The sequence below is a fragment of the Pyricularia grisea genome (assembly GCF_004355905.1).
Source record: "Pyricularia grisea strain NI907 chromosome Unknown Pyricularia_grisea_NI907_Scaffold_1, whole genome shotgun sequence".
Classification (NCBI taxonomy): Eukaryota; Fungi; Ascomycota; class Sordariomycetes; order Magnaporthales; family Pyriculariaceae; genus Pyricularia; species Pyricularia grisea.
In genome coordinates this window covers 296,061-316,614 of record NW_022156716.1, presented here as the reverse complement: position 1 = coordinate 316,614, position 20,554 = coordinate 296,061, and the positions used below count along the sequence as shown (strand labels likewise).

The following is a 20,554-nucleotide window of genomic DNA, read 5'->3' as shown; positions in this document are numbered from 1 at the left end:
AGGGGTAAGAATAGTGCCCCTTGACGTGTTTATCGTGGGTACCAAAGTTTACATCTAAACTAAATTTGGTAGCGATTTCGTGATAAAGAAAACAACGGGACTTGATAAAATCGACTATAAAATTGAAACTATTTACAAAAATAATGACACCAAACAACCCCTACAACGGAATCTGCGTCCCGTTAGTTTAAAGTACAGCCAATAGCCTTTGCTGCATAATAGCCAGTTATTCCTGCAACAATTCAACAGTGAATGTTTCCCAAACTTCCTTGATTCGCCTCCGTAATTTTTTAAAGACCATATTATTTGCGGATATAATCCTTTATCCGATCCCACGCATTTGCAATGGGATTTAGGTTCAGAGAAACGGGCGGCCATATTAGCCTTATAATACCCAATATATCCATATATTTTTAGGTACTGCCGGACTTATAACCTGGAGCGTTATTCTGCATAAAAGCCAACGGTTTTATTGCAATTTTGCATCCTGTAGGCATCTCCAAATAATAGGGGCTATTCGACTACAATACGTATTCCTGTCGGTTTTGCCCCAAGTTGGTTCCCCAAAATATCCAACCTTGGATCGAGGGTTTCGTCGAATAACCTGGTTACATACGTTTTTATATGCGTTCCAAGTAATACCCACTTTTCGTCCAACCAAAGAACGGAAGCCCATTGATTTGGGGTCCAATACACATAAGTACGTGCAAAAGTGAGTCGTTTGGCGGTTTGGGATAAAAGATCATTTATGATCGAAAGCCAGAAGTACCTTTGTTTAAATAATTTATGTTTGTCACCGAAAATAGTATAGTTTTATGGAAAGTGCGAGAACAAGGCACCTGACAGGGGGTACGAATAAAAGGGCAGTTACCAGAGTAGGTAGGTCTGCTTATTAGCTTGGATGTTTGCTTTTAGTCGTGAAACGACAAAATTTACCGCAATTACTATTTCCTGCTTTGCTTGGAGGGTATTTTGCGAATCGCTTTCCACATTAGTTTCAGTTCTCAGACTAAACCCCTTGCGTTGCAAAGTTGACCGAGCGCTAATCTCAGGGCTTATCCCTAAACCGAGAGCTCCATAAATGAGCCATGGCTTAATTGTGGTTTTACCATGTACCTATGGGTCCACACAAAAATCACTCTGGTTCAAATCCGAGGACAACTTGTTTATTTTCGCTAAATTATTTTTTTGGTCAAAATAATTACCAAAGTCAACAATGCGCACAAAGCCCACACCAGCGGACACTGTACAGGGGAATGAATTTTTACCCTTACCCACTATAGTAGGCGAAGGAGTGGACCCGCTTTTGGCCGTGCGCCCCTCCCTTTTGTACCTTGTAAATTTTAATATAATTAAGGTTGAGGCCCTAGCCCCTCTTTCGATGCTTTAACTTTGATAGAATTACGTTTTGGACCTTAGGCCAAGGCGGAAAATCCGCAACGAACATCCTCGTCCAACGCTTTTCTCTTGAACCAGTATGAGAGAAAATCCGGATTATCCGTCAATAGGGCCCTTTTTGAGGGAGATAACATTATCCATCGCAACAGAGTCATTTTCGGCAATGAAACGTAGCAGGGCTGAAAGCGCTTCGGCGCCGCAGCAACCCTCCCGACGGCAGCCACAGACCTCCTGTGATTTATGTCGCTCCAGAAAGATCAAGTGCGACAGGGGAACCCCCTGCGGGAGCTGCCGCACCCGCGGTCTGGCCTGCAGCATCATGTCGCCTTCGTCCGCCCCTTCTCCGGCCGCCTCGTCGGCCGAAAGCGCGGGACACGACAGGCTGGGTACCGCTATCTTGGCACGCCTCGCAGCGCTCGAGCAGGCCGTCTTCCGGAGCACTTCCGCGGTGAGGGTCAGCGGCAATTCCGACGGGGCCCACGGTGACCTCACGCCCCAGGTGCCGCTGTCCGGGCTGGAGAGGGAAGGCCGCCAGACGGCCAACTTTCTCGACAAGGCGTATGACAGGAGCTCCAGCGCCAGCACCAGGTCCGGCTACCAGCCCCTGGATATACGCGTGGCCGAGAGCTGCCAGCATTCCTTCGCCACCGGGGCTCCTGATCCGGTGTGGTTAATGCCACAAAAAGACGCCATAGCCATGGTGCATGACTTTGTCGAAAACACCTACCACCTAATGCCCATCGTGCATATCGCCTCGACCATATCCGTCATCGATAACGTTTATCCCGCGCTGCACGCCAGGAATATCAACCATGTCGACCCGGCCCAGGTCGCCCTTATCCTCAGCATCTGCGCCGCTTGCGCCTTTTTCTGGGACGGAGGGGTGCCCAGCCAACACCGGTTCGACACGGAGGGGGAAGCCACCAGCGCATCGCTTATTTGGAAGACGTCTGCTTTGTACGCGTTCGAAGAGGCCCAGAGGCAAGGCTCGCGATCGCTGGAGGGCGCCCAGGCCTGCGCCATCCTTGCCTATCTGACATACAACATGGACGGTCCCTCAACTCGGTTTTACACTCTGCACACATGCTCGGTCACGGCCTGCCGCGAACTGGGAATCCACCTGGTCGACAGCCGCGGCTGCGAGTCGACGGACACCACCGCCAGGCGAGAGCTGAAGAGAAGGCTTTGGTGGCACGTCACAGCCACAGACTGGATGCTGGTAAATACAGCCGATATGTTTTCCTTTTCTTAAAAACCAATCTTGATTCTTTATTAATTTCTCGTAAAATTTAGGGCCTTAATGGCGGACCCTTTGATGGCACCTACACCGTCCATCCGCGGCAGATCAGGGTCGCGTTACCTCGCAACCTCAATGACAGCGATCTTGCCATCGACTCGGAGATCCTGGCCCTGCCGCCCCACGTCCCAACGCAGGCAAGCTGCTTCCTGCAAGTCATCCGCCTTGCCGAAATCTGTCGCCTGGTTGTAGATTCCCAGAGCCCCGATGACAGTATTGCCGACACGGCCTACAACGAACGTGTCCTCGCGTCCGACGAGCTCTTCAAAAAGGCCATCGAGAGCATGCCGCCTCCCCTCGTCCTGACCTCGCCGATCCCGGAGGGCTCCCCGCGGTTCCTATGCCTGCAGCGCGCTTCCCTTCACTTGGGCTTTCACTCGCGCAGGGCTCGCCTGCTGCGGCCGTTCCTCCTCTACAAAGACTCGGATGGCCGCCAAGGCACCACATACCGACTGTCTAGAGAGATTTGCGTGCGCTCCGCCCAGATGGTGCTGGAAATCTCCACCTCACTGCTCGAGCATTCGCTGCGGATACGGCCTTCGGAGCCCTTCCGCCGGCAGATCCTCCACCACCCTGGTCATCACAGCTGCCCAGCTTCGCCAATACATCGCCTGGGCATCGTGGTTAACCACCTGTTTTGCGCCTGCGCCATCCTGGCATTCGAGTGCAGCTTACGGAAGAGCTCGGGCGTGCACCCAAGGCAGCATCCCGAAGCGGGAGGGGAGAACGATCTGGACGGCATGCTGGTCCACGCATACCGCCTGCTGGCGGCCGCGGGGGAGGAGTGCACCGTCGCCGCCGACCTGGTGCGCGCGATGAGGGGTGTTTTCGCAAAGTACCGCGTGAATGGTGACTTGGCGACCGTGGACAGCCGAGGGGGCCAGATTGTCGGCAGCAGCAGGCCAACAATGGCCAATGTCCAGACGTCTGCGGGGGGTGCAAACGAGCAACAACAAATTGGACCCGCCGCATGGCCCGGAATGCGTGGTGCCATTACGGATGAAAACCAATCATCAATAGGTGAAGGCAGTTCGGAGACGGGCAACCCGTGGGATGGCTTCGATAAGCACTTGGACGACTTGTTCGTCACCAACGATACATATTGCAGCTGGGATCAGATATTTGCCCGGCTAGGGTCATACTGTGGCCCTTGAGCACAAACGTCAACTATCCTTAACGTTGCGTACCCCCTGATGGCCACCCCTAAATATCCAACAACGAAATGTATGCTTTTGTAAACTGATTTGAATATAAAACTATCAACGCACAAAAATACAGTCGTTTTCAGGCTGTTCCGGTTTATTAACCTTTTCTTCATCACCTAAAACTTCCAAATCTTCTATATCATTTTCTTGAAATCCAACCACGTTCTACTTGCTAACCAAAAGCTCGTTTGGATTCGGAACTTTTCCTTTAAGTCGGCCGTATTATTCCCAACTGTAAGGTTAATAACCTGATTTTTTGCTGGGCGCTAGCCAAGAGGGTATTTTTGGTTTCGAAGCTTTTTTGGGCTTTTGCAAAAGCCGTAAAATGGCGTTGCTTTCGCTGGACCGGGAAATTTCTTGCAGTTGAAGTCGGATATCTCGGGTCCTAACCTGTGTTTTTCAAATAATCAAAGACCAGTTATACATTTTTGGGTATTATTTCCGTTGTTTTCTTTTTGGTCACACTGTTATTTGTCATAGCCGGGATACTGGCTAGGGTCAGGCACACGCTAATAATATGAATTAATAATAGGGCGAATAAAATAACGTATAATAATCACGACAATATTAGCAGCATTTCGTAATAGGACTATATGTTTGTTCGCGGGCAGACATGCGTGTGGGTAAATCACGTGTGGCGACACGTGATCTTAGAACACGTAGCAGAGATTTTAACGGATCTCTGCAGGATTGTAAATAGTTACAAAACGATAAATAAAATACATGAAAATACCGTTTATTTGTTATATTATTTTTACCGATCGCAGCGATCACTTTATTCCTATTAATATTAATCAATATTGTTAATATAGGCAATATAAATAAACTAAATAAAGGTATTTAAATTGTTAATTTTTTTAACCAACGTTGTATTTGGGGTTAATAACGAAAAATATTATAATAATTACAAATACCGTATACCAATACGTTTAAAATTTATAAATTACTATTACGTAAATTTTTAAAAATACCGGTTAAATTATTATAATTTAAACTTTTTGGAACTTTTACCACCCGGGCTATACCGTTAACCAAATTTTTATTCCGAACCGCTATTTTAAACGAAAAACGGCGCTATATCGGATATTAATGCGATAAATCCAAATATACCGCCTATATTATTTACAATACCGAAAATATTTAAAAGTTTTAACGAAAACGAACTTTTAAATCGTATATTTAAAAAATTGGAAATCCGTTCCAATAATTAAAAAAAAATTAATATAAAAATATTAAAAACCGGGTTGGAAAATTTATCCAAATATCCAAACCAAATAATAATTGCGTAAAAAAACGTATGGATTATTAAGGTAATTTGCGATTTCGAAAAATTTATAATATTTAAAAAAGGTAACCGGTTATTGGAATATTATATCGAAAAATTTAAAGGTTGGAAAAAAAAAATTTTTAATAAATATAATAAAGGGTTTATACGAGTTTTAAAAAATTATTTACAAAGTTATAAAATTATAATACCAGGTCGAAAATACGGAAAAATAGGCCGAAAATTAATAAATATTATAGAAATTGCAAAAAAAAAACCGCAAACGGCAACCACGCAAAACCGTAATTTTAACGAATTTTTAATTAAAAAAATAAAAAATCGTATTCCATTATTTATTAATTTACAACCCGTATACCCTACGTCCAAAATAAATTTTTAAGGGTCCGACCCAAAATTACGGCTATTATCCAATATATAATACGATTATACCTATTATTTATTTACCGTTCCCGGGGAATAACCGTTTGGTAATATAAGGCCGTTTAACGAAAAATATAAAAAAAAACCCTGGAATAAACGGGTAAATGTTTAAAAAAAACAATTAATTACGTACGAGATTTTTTAAACGTATAACCGTTTTACTACGGTATAAAATATTATTATATATAAACGTTTATTACCCATTTAAATATTTAATTAAACGTTTCCGTTTATTACGTTAAAAACTTTTTTACAAATTTGGGAAAAGGATAATAATTATTTAAAAAATCTATACGATTTTTTGGATAAAAAAATATTTAATTTTATAAATATTTGCCAAATAATGTAAATCGAAATTTCCCAAATATACGCCGTATTTCCGTAAATTTTAAAGGGAAAAATTAACGATTATTTCCGGATATATATAAATAGGAATAAAATTTTTAAAAATATATATTTACGTTTAAAAAAAAGGTTTAATACCGATTTTATCCGTTAATAATACCATTTAAATTGGAATTTAATTACGTTTTATTTTGTAAAAAATAAGCCCGAAAATATAAATAAAACCCCAAAATAAATTTTGAAATTTTTTTTCGATAAATTATAACGGTATTAAAAAATTATAAAATTAAATTATTAATTTAAATACCAATTTGTTAATAATAATATACGGGTTATATAAGGAATACCAAAGTTAAAATTAACATTTGTAAATACGAAGAAAAAGTCGTACGAAAAATTTTACAATTAATTATACCGGTTTATAATTATTTAAAATAAACCACAGGCTAGCGGCTAATATTTAATTAATCGTAAATACCAAATAATAGTTCGAAATAAACGGCCATTATACCGCAAATAATTGGGTTTAAAAATTCGAACGAAATTAAGGATTAAACCCTAAAAAAAAGGGTATAAAAAAAAGGAGGGTATTATATTTGCAAAAAAAAAATTGCAAATTATAAAAATATACCAAAAAAAAATAACGCGTTAAAAAAAAACGTTGGAAACGCGGATAAAAAAATTATAGCCAAAATATACGAAATTATAAAACGTTTTTACAAACCGCGGAGGGATTTAACGAAAATTTGGGCAATAGTAATTTAAAAATATTAAAAGGCTATTTAATAAAATTTATAAACGAAAAACCCATTACAATTAACCATTATATAATAATATAAAATGTAAAATTTTTAGCAAACGAATTTTTTAAATATAAGTTTAACGTTATATAAAAACAAAACATAAAATAATTAATTAATCGCCTAAATTATATATTTATACAAATTAATATAAAATGGGAAGGTTTTTTACCAAATATTAACGCGGTTAAATATTTAACGGCAAAATTTAAATAATTCGTAATATTGTAACGATATAAACCAAACCTATATATAAATTAATAACGTATTGGAAAAATACGTATACGTTTTAATTAAAACGGCGTAATAATATCGATAAAAATTACCAATATATTTACCCCTATAAAAATAATTACGTTTTATATTATAAAAATAAATATACCGTTTTTAATATCGTTAAAAAATATGGATAAATTGTAAATTTATTATAATAACGTCCGAAACGAAATTATTTACGGTAACGGTAAACGAATACCTGTAAAATGGAAAAAGAAATACCCCTAATTCTATTTAAATAATACCGCGTAAAAAATTATATTTTTTACCGATTTTAAAATTGCGGGAACGTTCCTAACGGAAAAAAAGCTGCGGCGAATTTACAAACGTTTTAAATACCTTTTTATTAACAAAATTTAACGCCTATTATAACGTATAAACAAAAACGCGGATTTTAAAATAATTTAAATAATTAATAAAATGTGCCATTTTTACCAAAAAAAAGGAAAATTACCGCAACGTTTTAAATCTATTTTAAAAAAGGATATTAATTTTAATTACGAAATTATCGTTAATATTATATATTTAAATAAACGGCCAATATTTTATATAATTGATACGAATATTATATTTTAATTTGCCCAATTTTTGGTTAATATATTAACCAAAAAAATATAAAAAGCGTTAAAATAATGTTGGATTAATATTTATTTAAATCCGCCAAACGTATTAACGTTTAACCCAGGGCCCAATTTCCGTACAATTAAATTTTACGCAAAAACACGCCTTTTAAAAATTATATATTATTAAATTTTTATAAAAACGTATTGGATTATAGGTAAAATCGAACGTTTTTATATATTTTTAAAAAGGGCGTATAAAATTATCCGGGCAAAATACGGTAACGATTATTTATAAAAAACTGCCTTTTAAACAGCGGTAAAAACGGTTAATAATACCGCCGGATTAAACGGGCTAATACTTATATTATTAATTTTTGGAACTATACCAAAAATAATTATAAATTTACCCCTAATATTTACCCAAATAAAACGCGCGGAAATAATAAATAAAATTATAATTAAATTCCGAAAAATTACTGTAAAAAAAAAACTAAACGACGCGTTAATTGCTAAAAACGGGCCTAATATAAGGGATAAATTACCGCGTATATTAGCGTTAAATAATAAAATATTAATATACCGTAAAAAAGGCAATTAAAATGGCCTTTATAAAATTATTTTTATTACCGAAAATATAATACGAATGGCGTTATTTAACGGCGATTCCGATTTTAAAAATACGTACGTTAAACCCTATTATAAATATTAAAAATAGCCGAACGATATATAGGGTAATTAGGCCGAATTTACGTATTTAAAAAAGGTTTAATTACGGCGGAAAAGGCGCCCAAAAACGGCATTAAAACCCCCGAAAAAACCTTTTAAATTAACGCCAAATCCCTTTGTAAAAACACCTATTACCCTATAATAAATTACCTTTAAAAATAATTTTACAATTTATATAGCGATTAATTTAAAAAATTAACGGCGTAATACCAGGCAAAAACGGCCCAAAATATATTACGACGAAACGTTTATATTAATTAAAAAAACCCAATCCAAAAAATTAATTATTAAATATAGGGCCGAAAGGAAAATAATAATACCAGGGGTTTTATTCGAACAATTAAATGTAACGGAAATAAATATTTTGTTAAACGTAGGAATATTTAAACCAATATACGGAAATAATATATATAACCGGATTTTTAATATTAAAATAATACGGAAAATTAAAAAAATAACAGATTACCCGTACGAAAAATTACGTTTTATTATTTAAGGGTATAATAATAGCGAAAAAAAAAGCCTATTAACCCAAACGTTAACGATTATACGGTATAATCAACGATTAATTTTAACAATCGTATTTATTATAATAGTGTAATTTGGTTACGTCCTTATAATTAGGGATATTAGCCAAACGTATACCCAATTTAAAAACCAATTCGTTAAAAACGTATTAGTAAAAATCCCGAAAAAATTATTATATAAATACCCGCCGGAAATTTACTTTAAAGTTAATAAACCGTTATACGGGTTAATAAAATTAGGATTATATTAATTTAATATTTATTAACGTTATTATAAAAAATAATTAAATTATATAACGTTTAAATATAATATTTATTTTTTAATTACGAAAAACGGTCCGTTTAGGCTAATAAGTTTGCAAATAAACGATACGTTAAATTTGGGGGATTCCGAATTTATTACGTACGAAAAAATAAAACTTTAAAAAATAGGGCTATTAGCGAAACCGCAAAAAATATTGCAAGCGGGAAACGTTAAAAATTTTAACGGTTATAAAATAATATTGCGAAACGGCGATATATTAATACAATAAAAGGAATAAATAAATCGTTTAAAATTAATAAACGTGTAAACGCCAAATCGCAAATAATAATATGTGGCCTAACGGGCCAGGGGCGTATATATTTTTATTACCTGCCAGCCCGAGGTTATATTCGATTTTTTAATGGCCGCGCAAACGGTTAACCCGTTAAATATAAAAATCGAGGCGTTTAACAAACGATTATAATAACAAATTAAAAACCAGTAAAAAAAATTAAAATATATTTTATTATTTATAAAAATAGCGAAATTATATATATTTGTAAACGGATCGTTCGCTAACCTGAAAAATTTAAATTTACAAATAGGTTACGTAATTTTGTATAGTAACGAAATTAGTTACAAAAACGAAAATAATTTCGAAATATAGGGCAATATTATATATTGGTTTTCCACTAAATGCAAACGCGTAATGCGTAACGTTTTAATTAGCGAAATTTACGGTATAATAAACGGGTTAAATATAGGCTTTATATTAACGCGTACGTTCCGAACAATTTGTAAACGTAACGGCCTACCGCCTTTAAATTTCGTAATTTATACAAATTCCAAATTATTATACGATTATTTAATATAATTTAAAATTATTATAAAAAAAAAATTAATAATTAATATTATGGCGATTAAATAATTGTACGAAAAACGTAAAATTTAAAAAATCCGATAAATTAATAAATTAAATAACCTTATAAACGCTATAACGAAAAAACACCCGAATAACGCGTTAAAAAATTTAATATTAACGAATAAATTACGGATACGTATAAAAGGTTAAATATAACGTAATTAATAAAAAAATGCGAAAAAAAGTTATAATATAGGGTATAATATAAATAAAATATAACGTATAAATTAATATTTACCTTTTAAAAAAAATACGAAAAATAACGATTTTTTAACCCCCGAAAAAAACCCGTAAAAAATAGCCAATAAATTAAAATAAAATTTTTACAAACCGTAAAACGGCCCGTTTGGCCTTTTTTTCTTTTTTTCGGCCGATATAACCGCTACGGTTACGCCATTACCTTTTTTTCCTTTTCCTAAATTTCCAATATCCCTTTAACGACGGGGCGTTATTTAATAATTATTTAAAATATACGTTAATATTAAATAAAAAAAAAAAACGGTAAATATTATAATTTACAATTTTATCGTTTTTAACGATAACCGTTAAAAAATGGACGGTAAAAAAACGGGCGAAAACGGGAATTTTTTCGTAAAAATACCCGGAAACGTATTTATAATACCGCCCAAAAAACGGGTTCGTTTCGCGGTAAACCGCGAAATTACCGGACCTTTATTTGCCCGCGAAAATAAAACGTAAATAATCCAAATAAAATTTCGGCCGGATTACGCCGGCGGCGGGGCGGGGGCGGGGGGCGGTAATAATAAAAACGCGTATTATATATAAATTATTAATTTTAAACGATTAAACGAAAAATAAACGGGAAAAAAGAATACGTATATTTATTTTTAATTTTAATAATCCGATTAACGGGCGTAACGGTAAAAGATTTTTTACTTTTACGGGTACCGGTAAAGGTAATAACGGTAAGGGTAGCGGTAATAATAACGGTAACGGTAGGGGCGGGGGTAACGGCGGCGGTAACGGTGGGTATAAAGGCCTTAAAACGGCCCGAAAATAAAGGGTACCGGGCAAAACCGGCGGGCGTAAAATTATTAGCGGTACAAACCGCCAAACCAAAAAATAATGGTTTAATTATTTTTTAATTTATATTAACGACGATATATTTATTAAATAATTGTTAAAAATAAATGGCCTATTTACGATAAATTTAATAAAACGTAAATCGGAAAATTAAAACGAAAAAATTACGAACCAAAAAAAAACGGTTTATTTATAAACGGATTAAAAAAGGATCGGTAATTATTATAATATAAAATTCCCATTAAATTTTCGTATTATAATTGGTTATTTATAATAAATTAAACGTTTACGTAAATAAAGGGTTATTTTATTATTATTAAAAAATAATAAAATCCCCCCTATTTATTAAAAAACGGTTAAAATAAAATATTCGTTTGTAACGTTAAAAAATTTTATAATTTCCCAAACGCGTTATTTTTTTTTATTTATTTATTAATAATTATTTACGGGTTTAGGGGGTGCGTATATTTGCAATTAATATAAAAAATAGCCTGTATTTGTTCGCGGGCAAATATACGTGTGGGTAGATTACGTGTGGCGACACGTAATCTTAGAATACGTAGTAGAGATTTTAACGGATCTCTGCAGGATTGTAGATAGTTATAGAACGATAAATAAAATGCATGAGAATACCGTTTATTTGTTATATTGTTTTTACCGATCGCAGCGATCACTCTATTCCTATCAACATTATAGATTAATTTTAAGGGATTCAGGATTCACCTGCAACCCTTAAATCTAAGGAGCCCCTTTTACAGGCGGCATCCCTATAGCGTTTACGTAACGCTAGCCTAAGGTTTAGTAAAACCCAGCCCTCCGGGGCTGTACGCTATTATCTAGGTGTTATCAAATTTTCACGTAACATTATTTTGGGCGTTATTGACGTTTGCATTGCTATTTTCCAATAAAGAAGGATTTAAAAACGAATTACTTAAATTAACCAAATTAACCGGCCATAACCCCAAAATACGCCACACAAATTGGACAATTTTCTGCTGTAAATACTTTGGATCGGCCTTCTTAATAATAAAATAAAAAGTTCCTTTGCACGATAACCGTCGAATTGCAAAATTATCTAACGAATTTAAGCTAACGTCGATACGTTTTGTTCAATGGCCCAAAAACCGATAAATACAATGGTTGAAATTAATTGTCTATTTATCTTCTACGTAACTAACCATATAAATGGGTGCAGGTGGTGGAGCGCGTGAACGTGCTTCCGCGCACATGCCAGCTCACGTGACGTGAGTTATATAAACCAACACTTTTTGGAGTAACTGACGTGATTCACCAAGAAGAGGATTTGAAATAAAAGCACGATCTTTGATTGCAAACATAGTTTTTGAACATGTAAAAAAGGGAATGCAAGCATACGAGACCTAGGCCTACAGATCGATTGATCAATTAATAAGTCCTATTAACAAAAAGGTTAAATGAAAGTAAAATAAAGGTTGGACTCTTGTCAAACAGCTTTTCAACCCATGTTAGTACAGCTACGCAATTATCGATCCTGATTATTGTAAGTTTCCACAGCCACAGTATCGGAGAGCTCCCTCGGCTCGCATCTTTCTCCAGTTAGTCCCAGCTATTATCAATCCATATTTCCACACCCTTTCAATCCCCGTTGGACGAGGTAATTTGGCCACCTCGACTTGATTAGAAAGCAGTCATGAGCTTAGGATACTTCAGTAGCCTCGCGACACCAATCACTACACCTCCCGCGACCAGGGTAGCACCGGTCCAGGCGGACAAGGCGACGTACCCCGAGTGGGTGAGGATCTGCCCGCTGATGGGCGTGCCGATAAGCGCACTATTTTGTAGTTCGGGGTTAGCGGCCTTGTCCAATACGTCTTCAAGGCCGAGGCAAAACTTACGAGATGGAGAGGACGCCCATCAGCACGCCGACGGCGAGGCCCTGCACCTGCGGGGGCGCCATCTTGCTGGCGCACGCGTTCTGCAGGCTCATGACGGCGCCCGAGGTGAAGCCATAGGCCAAGGCCCATACGGTCAGCCCTGGCAAGCTGCTGGCCTGAGTCCAGGTGAAGCCAACGACGCCCGACAAGAGGGTGGAGAGGATTAGCAGGTTGTAGTGGCCAAACGTGTCGGCTATGTAGCCCGGCAGCACCCGGCCAAAGAACGAGGACGCGTTCACGGCCGACAGGAGGTAGAAAGCCGTCGATTTCGACTGGCCCTGGGCGATGGCGTACTTTGATACGTAGAAGAGCGGGGTGAAGAGTCCCAGGTAGGCCAAGGAGAGCCCCGAGCAGAGGAGTATGTAGGTCATCTGCTTGAGGAACGCCGTCTTGCTCGGGACCTCCTTTTCGGGGACGGGCTCTGCCGTGTCCGAGTTGTCGGAAACGGGGACTCGGTTGTCGGCCTTGACGGCCGCGCTGGTGGGCGGCTCCGACGCAGGCTTCTTGGGCGGCTCCCTGACGGCGAGGCAGGCGAACGCCAGTAGGGGCATCATGGTGAAGGCGACGGCACGAATGGTCCAACCGAAACCCAGGGCCGAATTGTTGAGTAGGCGCTGCAGCATAATGGGCCACACGATGCCGCCGATGGAGGAGCCGCCAATGGTTAGGCCCATGGCCAGGCCCCGGCGGTGCGGCATGTGGCGCAGCACCACTCCTAGCGGCGGGCAAAAGACTAGCGACGCGCTGGCACCCAGGAGCAGGGCCTGGGCCAGCATGAGCTGCCAGTACTGCGTGCACAGCGAGGTCATAAACAGGGCCAGCAGCAGACCCGCGCTGCCCGCGCACAGGGGTAGCGTGGGCCCGACCCGGTCGACAAGCAGGCCGCCAAAGGGCGAGATGGAGTAGAGCAGGAAAATAGACAGCGACCCTATCCATGATATATCAGAAGGATTACGGTCGAGAAACGTCGAATAGTATTCCTGGAAGACGCCAAACGCGTTGAGAAAGCCGACGGTGCAGAAAAGCGCCACCGCCGCGCCGGCCAACGCCAGCCAGCCGCGGGCACTAATTCCATATCAGCAGGTGCACGAGATTAAAGAGAGCGAAAGGTGCTTGACTAACGTGGTCTTGGCTGCGTCCGCCATTTTGATGGTGTCGTGTGGTGAAATAAGTGCACAGTACCAGTCTAGTAGACGTACTGTACAAACACTGTAAGCACCGTTTCTTTTCCGCCAGAGTTGGCTGAGTTGGAACACCACAGATTGGCTGTGACAAATCACGGGCTATGCGGTATCATGCCAGTACTGAACACAGCTAGGTGGAAGGGTGCCATGGAAAGAGAGCAAGACAATATTTATGAGAGACTGACATTCAATGTCTTTTCCTCTAGCCATACCGCGGATAATCCGAAGGAAAGGTAACGTGGGCTCGGATTATCCGTGGCTTGGACTCCCACCCCAGCCGCCACGTAAAGCCCATCAAATCTTGATCCACCATCGGTACCTTCTACTACGTACACTCTAATCCCTGAATGGAAGGGTATTTGATGCAACCTAACTGGGGGCTGTGCAGGGGGCCGGCGATAATCTCAGGGCTCGTCCCTGAACCGCGAGCTCCATTAATTGAGCCGTGGATCAATTCGTGGCTTTATTTATAGCTGTGGGTCCAAACAAAAATCACTCTGGTTCAAATCTGAGTATAATTTGTCGATTTTCGTCGTTTGTGAAGGTGATTTCGCCAATTCAACGACCGATACTGCGATAAAATTAATCAAATACAAATTGTCAAAATAAACAGTGTATATTTTAAATATGGCAGTTAATAAAATAATTAACAGAAATTTAATTTATATTTTTAATAATCAAATTGGTCGAATTGGAATATGGGTTAGTTTAATTTGTTTGCAAAGGTTGGTTTGTTAGTAAAATTTGAATTTCTCGATTTTACTTGTGTGTTTTTTATTTTACAAGCAGTTAACTTTTTTGCACGTTAGGGTTATTATTTACCAGTATTTAATATATATATAAAACTCAGCTTTTATACTACGTAATATAGCGTATTTAATAACCGAATAAATAAAATAATAAATTGTTTTATATAATTTATAGTCGAAACGAGTTTATATCTTGACCAACTTTTATAATATTGGGACCAAAACTTAGCGATTATATAACCGGTACAAATTAACGCCTACGTTAAATCCGATTTTAACAATACCCTGCATTAAATAATTTATAAAATAAATAAATAATAAAACAGTAAGTATTTCAATAGGTGCGAATCGGTTATAAAAGCAGGTTTAATATATAAATGGTGTAATTGGCTGCAAAATCATGTTTTAATTGCTACTAAATAATCTTAAAAGTAAATTTATTCACGCGGTAGTGAGTTTGCTTATATAGCCTTTGGCCCAAATGTAATCCCTTTTAATCTTTACAAATTACTAAACGTAATTTGTTTTTGGCGTTAGTCCTGATTTCGAAAGATTACTCGATGTTGTATTTTGGCAATCACGTGTGGTTACCTGATTTTATCCTCCTCCATTATTGGCCGCTTTTTTTTTTCTTGTTTTTCTTAGATGTTATAATAGTACCCCAGCCCCAGATCTTTTCCTCGTTAGGAATAGATACGGGCTCAGTCGTGGGCGAAGGCGGAGGCTCGGTGTTGTTTCGAGATTTGGGCAGCACCCTGGCGCCGGCTCATATGGCTCTTGGAGGGCCTCTCCCGGCAGGTCTGGCTCGCCCCTCCTCTGTGGGGGGGTCTAGAAGGCGTGTTTGCGGATTTGCGGATTTGCTTGGGTTAACCGAGTCTGGTATTGCATCCGAAAGGCCCAGGCTCTTCCAAGGCCATCATGCCAGCAGAAGCAGCCTCCAGTCGGGGGCCTGCTTCTCCACTATAAAACAACTCGATCAGGCTTTGGAAGAGTAGCTCGCTCATAGATGAGGTTTTGCTCTCCTTGTTCAACGCAACACATTCCGCTAGCCCAGACGGATCTTGGACAAGACATTTGAGACTGGCAGTAACATAGCTAGTGAACCATTTATCGTCCGGGTCTGGATTGGGATATGTGTCCGCCAACAGGTTCGGCACCTCATGGGAACGTAGTTCGCTTCCAGCCCATTCGATCCTTACTCTGGCAAGCTTCTCAAAGCCGGTGTTTCATACTCTCAGCTCTGGTACTATGCCACCATCAGTTCGACTCGAACTGATTGATGCGCGGGCTGCGATTGGTCGGGCGGGGCGCATGCAAGGACGAAACGAGGTCGAAGTGATTGACGAGCGGGCCGGTCCAGACTCCCCAAGCCGCTACCCCGTCCCCAGAGTAACCCATCACTAGGCGACCCTTCTGCCTTTGCAGCCGCCACTGCGATGGCCGCTGGGGAACGTGTGCACATCAAACGAATGTGGTGGGGCGGTCAGCAACAGCCCCGACGACAATACCCTTGAGAGCGACGCGCGCCTGTTGCTACTTACTGCACACTTACTTATCTTCCAGCTCCCTTATGTTGGCAATCTTGTCCATATTGCCACATGATTATTGTGGTTCAAGGTCCCAAGGATAATCGGAAACGGTGTTCAGCTCGGTGCCATACGTGCTTGACAACCTGGCTCAGGTGCAAGCGATGGACTGTTACAACTTCCGCCTTTATTTGCTTGGGAAAATGAGCCATAAGCGATATAGAAGTCACGACCCGCACGAAGCTTCTAGGCTATCGCTCGACGCCTCTGGATCCCCACGGGCTTCCCGCATGATTGACTTCATCTGAGCATACAGTTTTATCTCCTCTCTTTCCCACCTTCCACCATTTGGGAAAACCGCTTTTCGTAAGTTGTTAACCCAAATCACCAATGGGCGTAAAAGGATAATAGTAAAGGTGTGATTATATCACAATAAGATCTCACTAAATCACAGCCGGGTGGATACTCTACAGGGCGTTTTGTTTTTGAGTACAAAGTACCTAACAACTGCGAAGCCATATATTATATTCGTACAGGAGTCACGATTAAAAATCGTTGCAATAAACACAGATCCGAATCCCGGTATAATGACCTTTGCAAAACTCTTTTTTTCCAACCACGAACAACGCACAAATAATGCCCAAAACACAACAGCCGCCTTTCTATATGACAAGTGGGTTGGAAATAGTTCTATTTACAAAATAAATTAGCCGCGTTGCACTACGTTGTGTATGCGCCTTAACGTTACCCCTGTACAGGTAAGATATGGGATTTTGTAGTTGTTAGGTATTTTGTACTGTACAAAAACGCACTGTAACGGTATCCACTACGTTGTGATTTAATGAAATCTTGTTGTGACATAACCACACCCACTTATAATTTTAAAGACCTTTTCTTGCCAGTTTACTGCGACGGCATTTCTCCTCTTCGGTGCTAGTATGAAAAACGCACAGGGACGCCACTGCATTTTTTCAACTCGATCCAGCCTTCGTTGCAGCCCCTGAAGAGCCAATGATTAACTGGATCAGAGAAAAAACGACTCGAACAAGGCAACTGGCCTGGGACAAGGAACTTTGTGGCATCAGGTAGGTGGCAGCAATGAATTCCGTCCCTTACCGGTTTGCCATCTACGGTTTTTTCAAAGCAGCAACTTCTTTCCGGCGTTTCTTGTGCATGCCCGTCGTACTCAAATGTAGAACAGTTGTTGGAGTCCTTTTCGTTATTATTTTTGCCTCGTAGTTTGTTCAAAACGTTGAATGTGGGCAATCCGAGTTGTATTTTCGGAACCGTCCGCACACCATTGTCCATGAGTTTATTTTCTCCATACGAATGTAAATTCTTCTTTTGCCTAGAAAGACGTCCTCCACTACTGGCCGAAACCAGACCGGCCGAAGCGGTAAATAAAATAATGACGAAAGTTAAGGCGTGCATTTGGAGCGAGGAACGAAATGAAATGAAATAAACAACAAAGGTTTCTTTTTTGTTTTTTGTTTTGTTTTTTTGAAAAAGAAAGGAGAAGATAGAAAAGAAGCAAGTTCGTTAAAAAGTACCAATATAACCATACAAATAAATAATAAGCCCAAAACCTATCTGTGCATAAAAAGTAAAGATCCACTGCAAATTAATGTAAAGAATTATTTTATTACAGCCCTATTATTGTGGGTATATATTGCATTATTCAAGAGTATATTAATAGGTACGTTATGCAGCCGAAAATAGCAAAATATTTAAATATTATAGGCATTTTTTTAATTCTGGTAAAAGTGGGAAAGCTTGGCGATTCAGCGCCCTCGGTACTGCCGCGCATATATTTGTAGGCCTCGGCCTCGCCTAAAGCTACAAAACTGCCGACTTTGCTCCTCTTTTCAAAAAAAGAAAAAAAAGAAAAAATAAAAAAATAAAAAGAAAAAGAAAATGAAAAAGCAAATTTTGAAAGGGGAACAGGATGTTTATGCCTATACGCAGGAGTATGATGGTTGGACGATTGTTAACTTGCCAGGCTTTTTCCAAATTGTGAAATAGATATTTTGGCCAGGTACCGGTGGTAACAAATGAATTTAATAAACCTATTTTTAATATCCAATCCGTTTTTGGCTTGTTTTCCGCGAGCTTCTATTCTTTATGCAGGAGTACCGATATCCCCAATGGCCGAATTATAAGGATAAACCTGTTTACCAACCATAATATTCTCGAAAATATCGAAACGGAACTTTAACGGCGCGAGTTGGGTTTTCGTTGTGCATCCCTCCTCGAGATACTTTTTAAACTTTGCATCTCAAGAGAAGGGGATTTTGGTAATATGGCGTAAAATTCTCCTCTACGAATTTAATAAAGTCCCTCATAAGGCACTTGCCCCTTCTTTTCCTTTGCCAACAATCCATGCTGATATAGTTCCACTGGTTAAACTCACTTATGACTTTGCCTGTATCTGGTCCGTCATACTGGTCACATATCCAAAACAGGACCCAAAAGAATGACTCAAGATCATCCATAAAAGAATGCTGCTCGCGAAGAAGGGTACCATTGGCCATGAAAGCGCGCGTGCCGGTTTTACCCTTTGCTCCAGAGACCCCCATTCGTGGCTTTCGCACGCCGAGATCCAAATTAATTAAAAAGTAGGGCCAGAATAGGCTGTCAGTATCCTCGTTAATTATAAGATTATTAGTTGAAATGTTTCGATGGAGGAAACCAGCCATCCGCAAGGATTCGTGGCCTTCGATGCAACTTTTTACCGGTGCAAAGAGAGCCGACCGAAAGTTTGTTTTGTAAATGGGTTTTCCATAATTGCGAAGGATGACGCGTCGGTGTACGCGGTTCGATAAAGTGTCGACATTAGCGGGGGAATTTGCACCAAATTTCAAGCATCTTCAAACACATTTTATTGATTTGAAAACAAACAAACAAAAACCATATTTCATCATTGTTTACTCTTTGGCGCTCAGTAAATTCCGAAAGCCCCAATCGCACTTTTATCCCCGTCACCAACTTCAAGCCCTTTCCACCTTCCCCTCTACATACGCTTTTAAATCTAACCCTTGCTGCTCAAACATGTTTTGTATGTTCTCCTTCAACGGCAGCAACGCCGGAATTCCCGGTCCCGCATAGTATATCTCCCACGAGATGGCAATCACCGTCCCGTCCCCACCATCAAGCATCAGCGTCGGATGTTCCGCCCTCAGCACTGTCCCTCCCATCTCGTCGTCCGACCGCCAAGCCGCCAGCATATAACCGTCACCCCACCTGTCCTCCATCGCGGTAACGATCTCGATGCTGGTCGTGTTGACGCCTGGCACGATCCCCTGCGTGGTGAAGCGCATCGTCAGGCCGAGTTGCACGTCTTCCAGCGGGGTTGCGGGGTCGATGTCGATGACGAAGCTGCTCCAGGTCGAATAGGCCTGAAAGTCAAGCAGGGCGTTGTATATTGCGGACGCGGGGGCGTTGATGTGCGTTTCCGTGCAGACTATGAACACGCCAGGCTCATCGCCGTAGGTTGGTGTTGGTAAGGTGTTGATGCCGGAGCCTGGTGGTGGGCAGCGGATGGTTGTCCAGTCGGTGGAGGTAGCGGAGGTCAAAGTGACCATCCAAGCGAGGAGGCTGCATAGTCGGGGCATTTTGGATTGCATTATGACTATTTCTATTGGTTCGGGTCTATTGCGAGCTTTTGTTTGGTGGCGAAGACAGGGCACAATGGCGGGATCAGATTCCACGGAAGATCCAGACTGTCAGGGAAAAAGCTGCTGTAGCTAAAAGTGAAAGGACTGAAAAAAAAGAAACAACGTTTGAATCCGGATCAATATTGATTCTCTATCTTTCAGATATCGGGTACACACGTTATCTAGGCCCCGTCTTGGCACCCTAGTGACCGAGCGCTGCATGTTAACGCTAGGGTATAAGTGGAAGGAAATTTTCTAGCTCGGGTTGATCTCCAAGTTGGGAAAGGACTGAGACTCGAATCCGGGTAAGCAGAACCGAATGACGTCGTCTCTGTTGGGCCTATCTTGGTAGTACTGATTTGATTTGAGAAACAAGCGCACCTTAGTATATCAGCGTTCATTGGATGAGTATAGCGGGTATATTTAGTATAGCGAGTATAGTGAGTAGGCAGTTTTATGCAGCAGTATCACGCTTGC

General features: G+C 39.9%; 5 protein-coding genes across 5 annotated transcripts; 2 read left to right on the top strand and 3 right to left on the bottom strand.

Annotated features, from left to right (window-relative positions):
- Positions 1-1,561: 1,561 nt before the first annotated feature.
- PgNI_00067 (uncharacterized protein) lies at positions 1,562-3,849 on the top strand (the record flags this gene model as incomplete). The annotated part of the gene is made up of 2 exons (XM_031120151.1): positions 1,562-2,617; positions 2,692-3,849. The coding sequence occupies 2 exons, from the start codon at positions 1,562-1,564 to the stop codon at positions 3,847-3,849; spliced, it is 2,214 nt and encodes a 737-aa protein (XP_030986385.1).
- Positions 3,850-12,604: 8,755 nt separating this feature from the next.
- PgNI_00065 (uncharacterized protein) lies at positions 12,605-14,110 on the bottom strand (the record flags this gene model as incomplete). Its single annotated transcript, XM_031120149.1, has 3 exons — positions 12,605-12,862; positions 12,927-14,030; positions 14,088-14,110. The coding sequence occupies 3 exons, from the start codon at positions 14,108-14,110 to the stop codon at positions 12,709-12,711; spliced, it is 1,281 nt and encodes a 426-aa protein (XP_030986382.1). The 3' UTR covers positions 12,605-12,708.
- PgNI_00066 (uncharacterized protein) lies at positions 13,251-13,871 on the top strand (the record flags this gene model as incomplete). Its single annotated transcript, XM_031120150.1, has 2 exons — positions 13,251-13,267; positions 13,346-13,871. 2 exons carry the CDS (start codon positions 13,251-13,253, stop codon positions 13,869-13,871), a joined length of 543 nt encoding a protein of 180 aa, XP_030987671.1.
- A 2,390-nt stretch (positions 14,111-16,500) lies between the features above and the next one.
- Positions 16,501-19,267, bottom strand: PgNI_00064 (uncharacterized protein; the record flags this gene model as incomplete). Its single annotated transcript, XM_031120148.1, has 4 exons — positions 16,501-16,570; positions 16,763-16,820; positions 18,718-18,846; positions 18,970-19,267. Coding segments are annotated over 4 exons (555 nt in total), but the record flags the coding sequence as incomplete, so codon positions are not given.
- A 144-nt stretch (positions 19,268-19,411) lies between these two features.
- Positions 19,412-20,035, bottom strand: PgNI_00063 (uncharacterized protein; the record flags this gene model as incomplete). The annotated part of the gene is made up of 1 exon (XM_031120147.1): positions 19,412-20,035. One exon carries the CDS (start codon positions 20,033-20,035, stop codon positions 19,412-19,414), a length of 624 nt encoding a protein of 207 aa, XP_030987670.1.
- Positions 20,036-20,554: the final 519 nt, after the last annotated feature.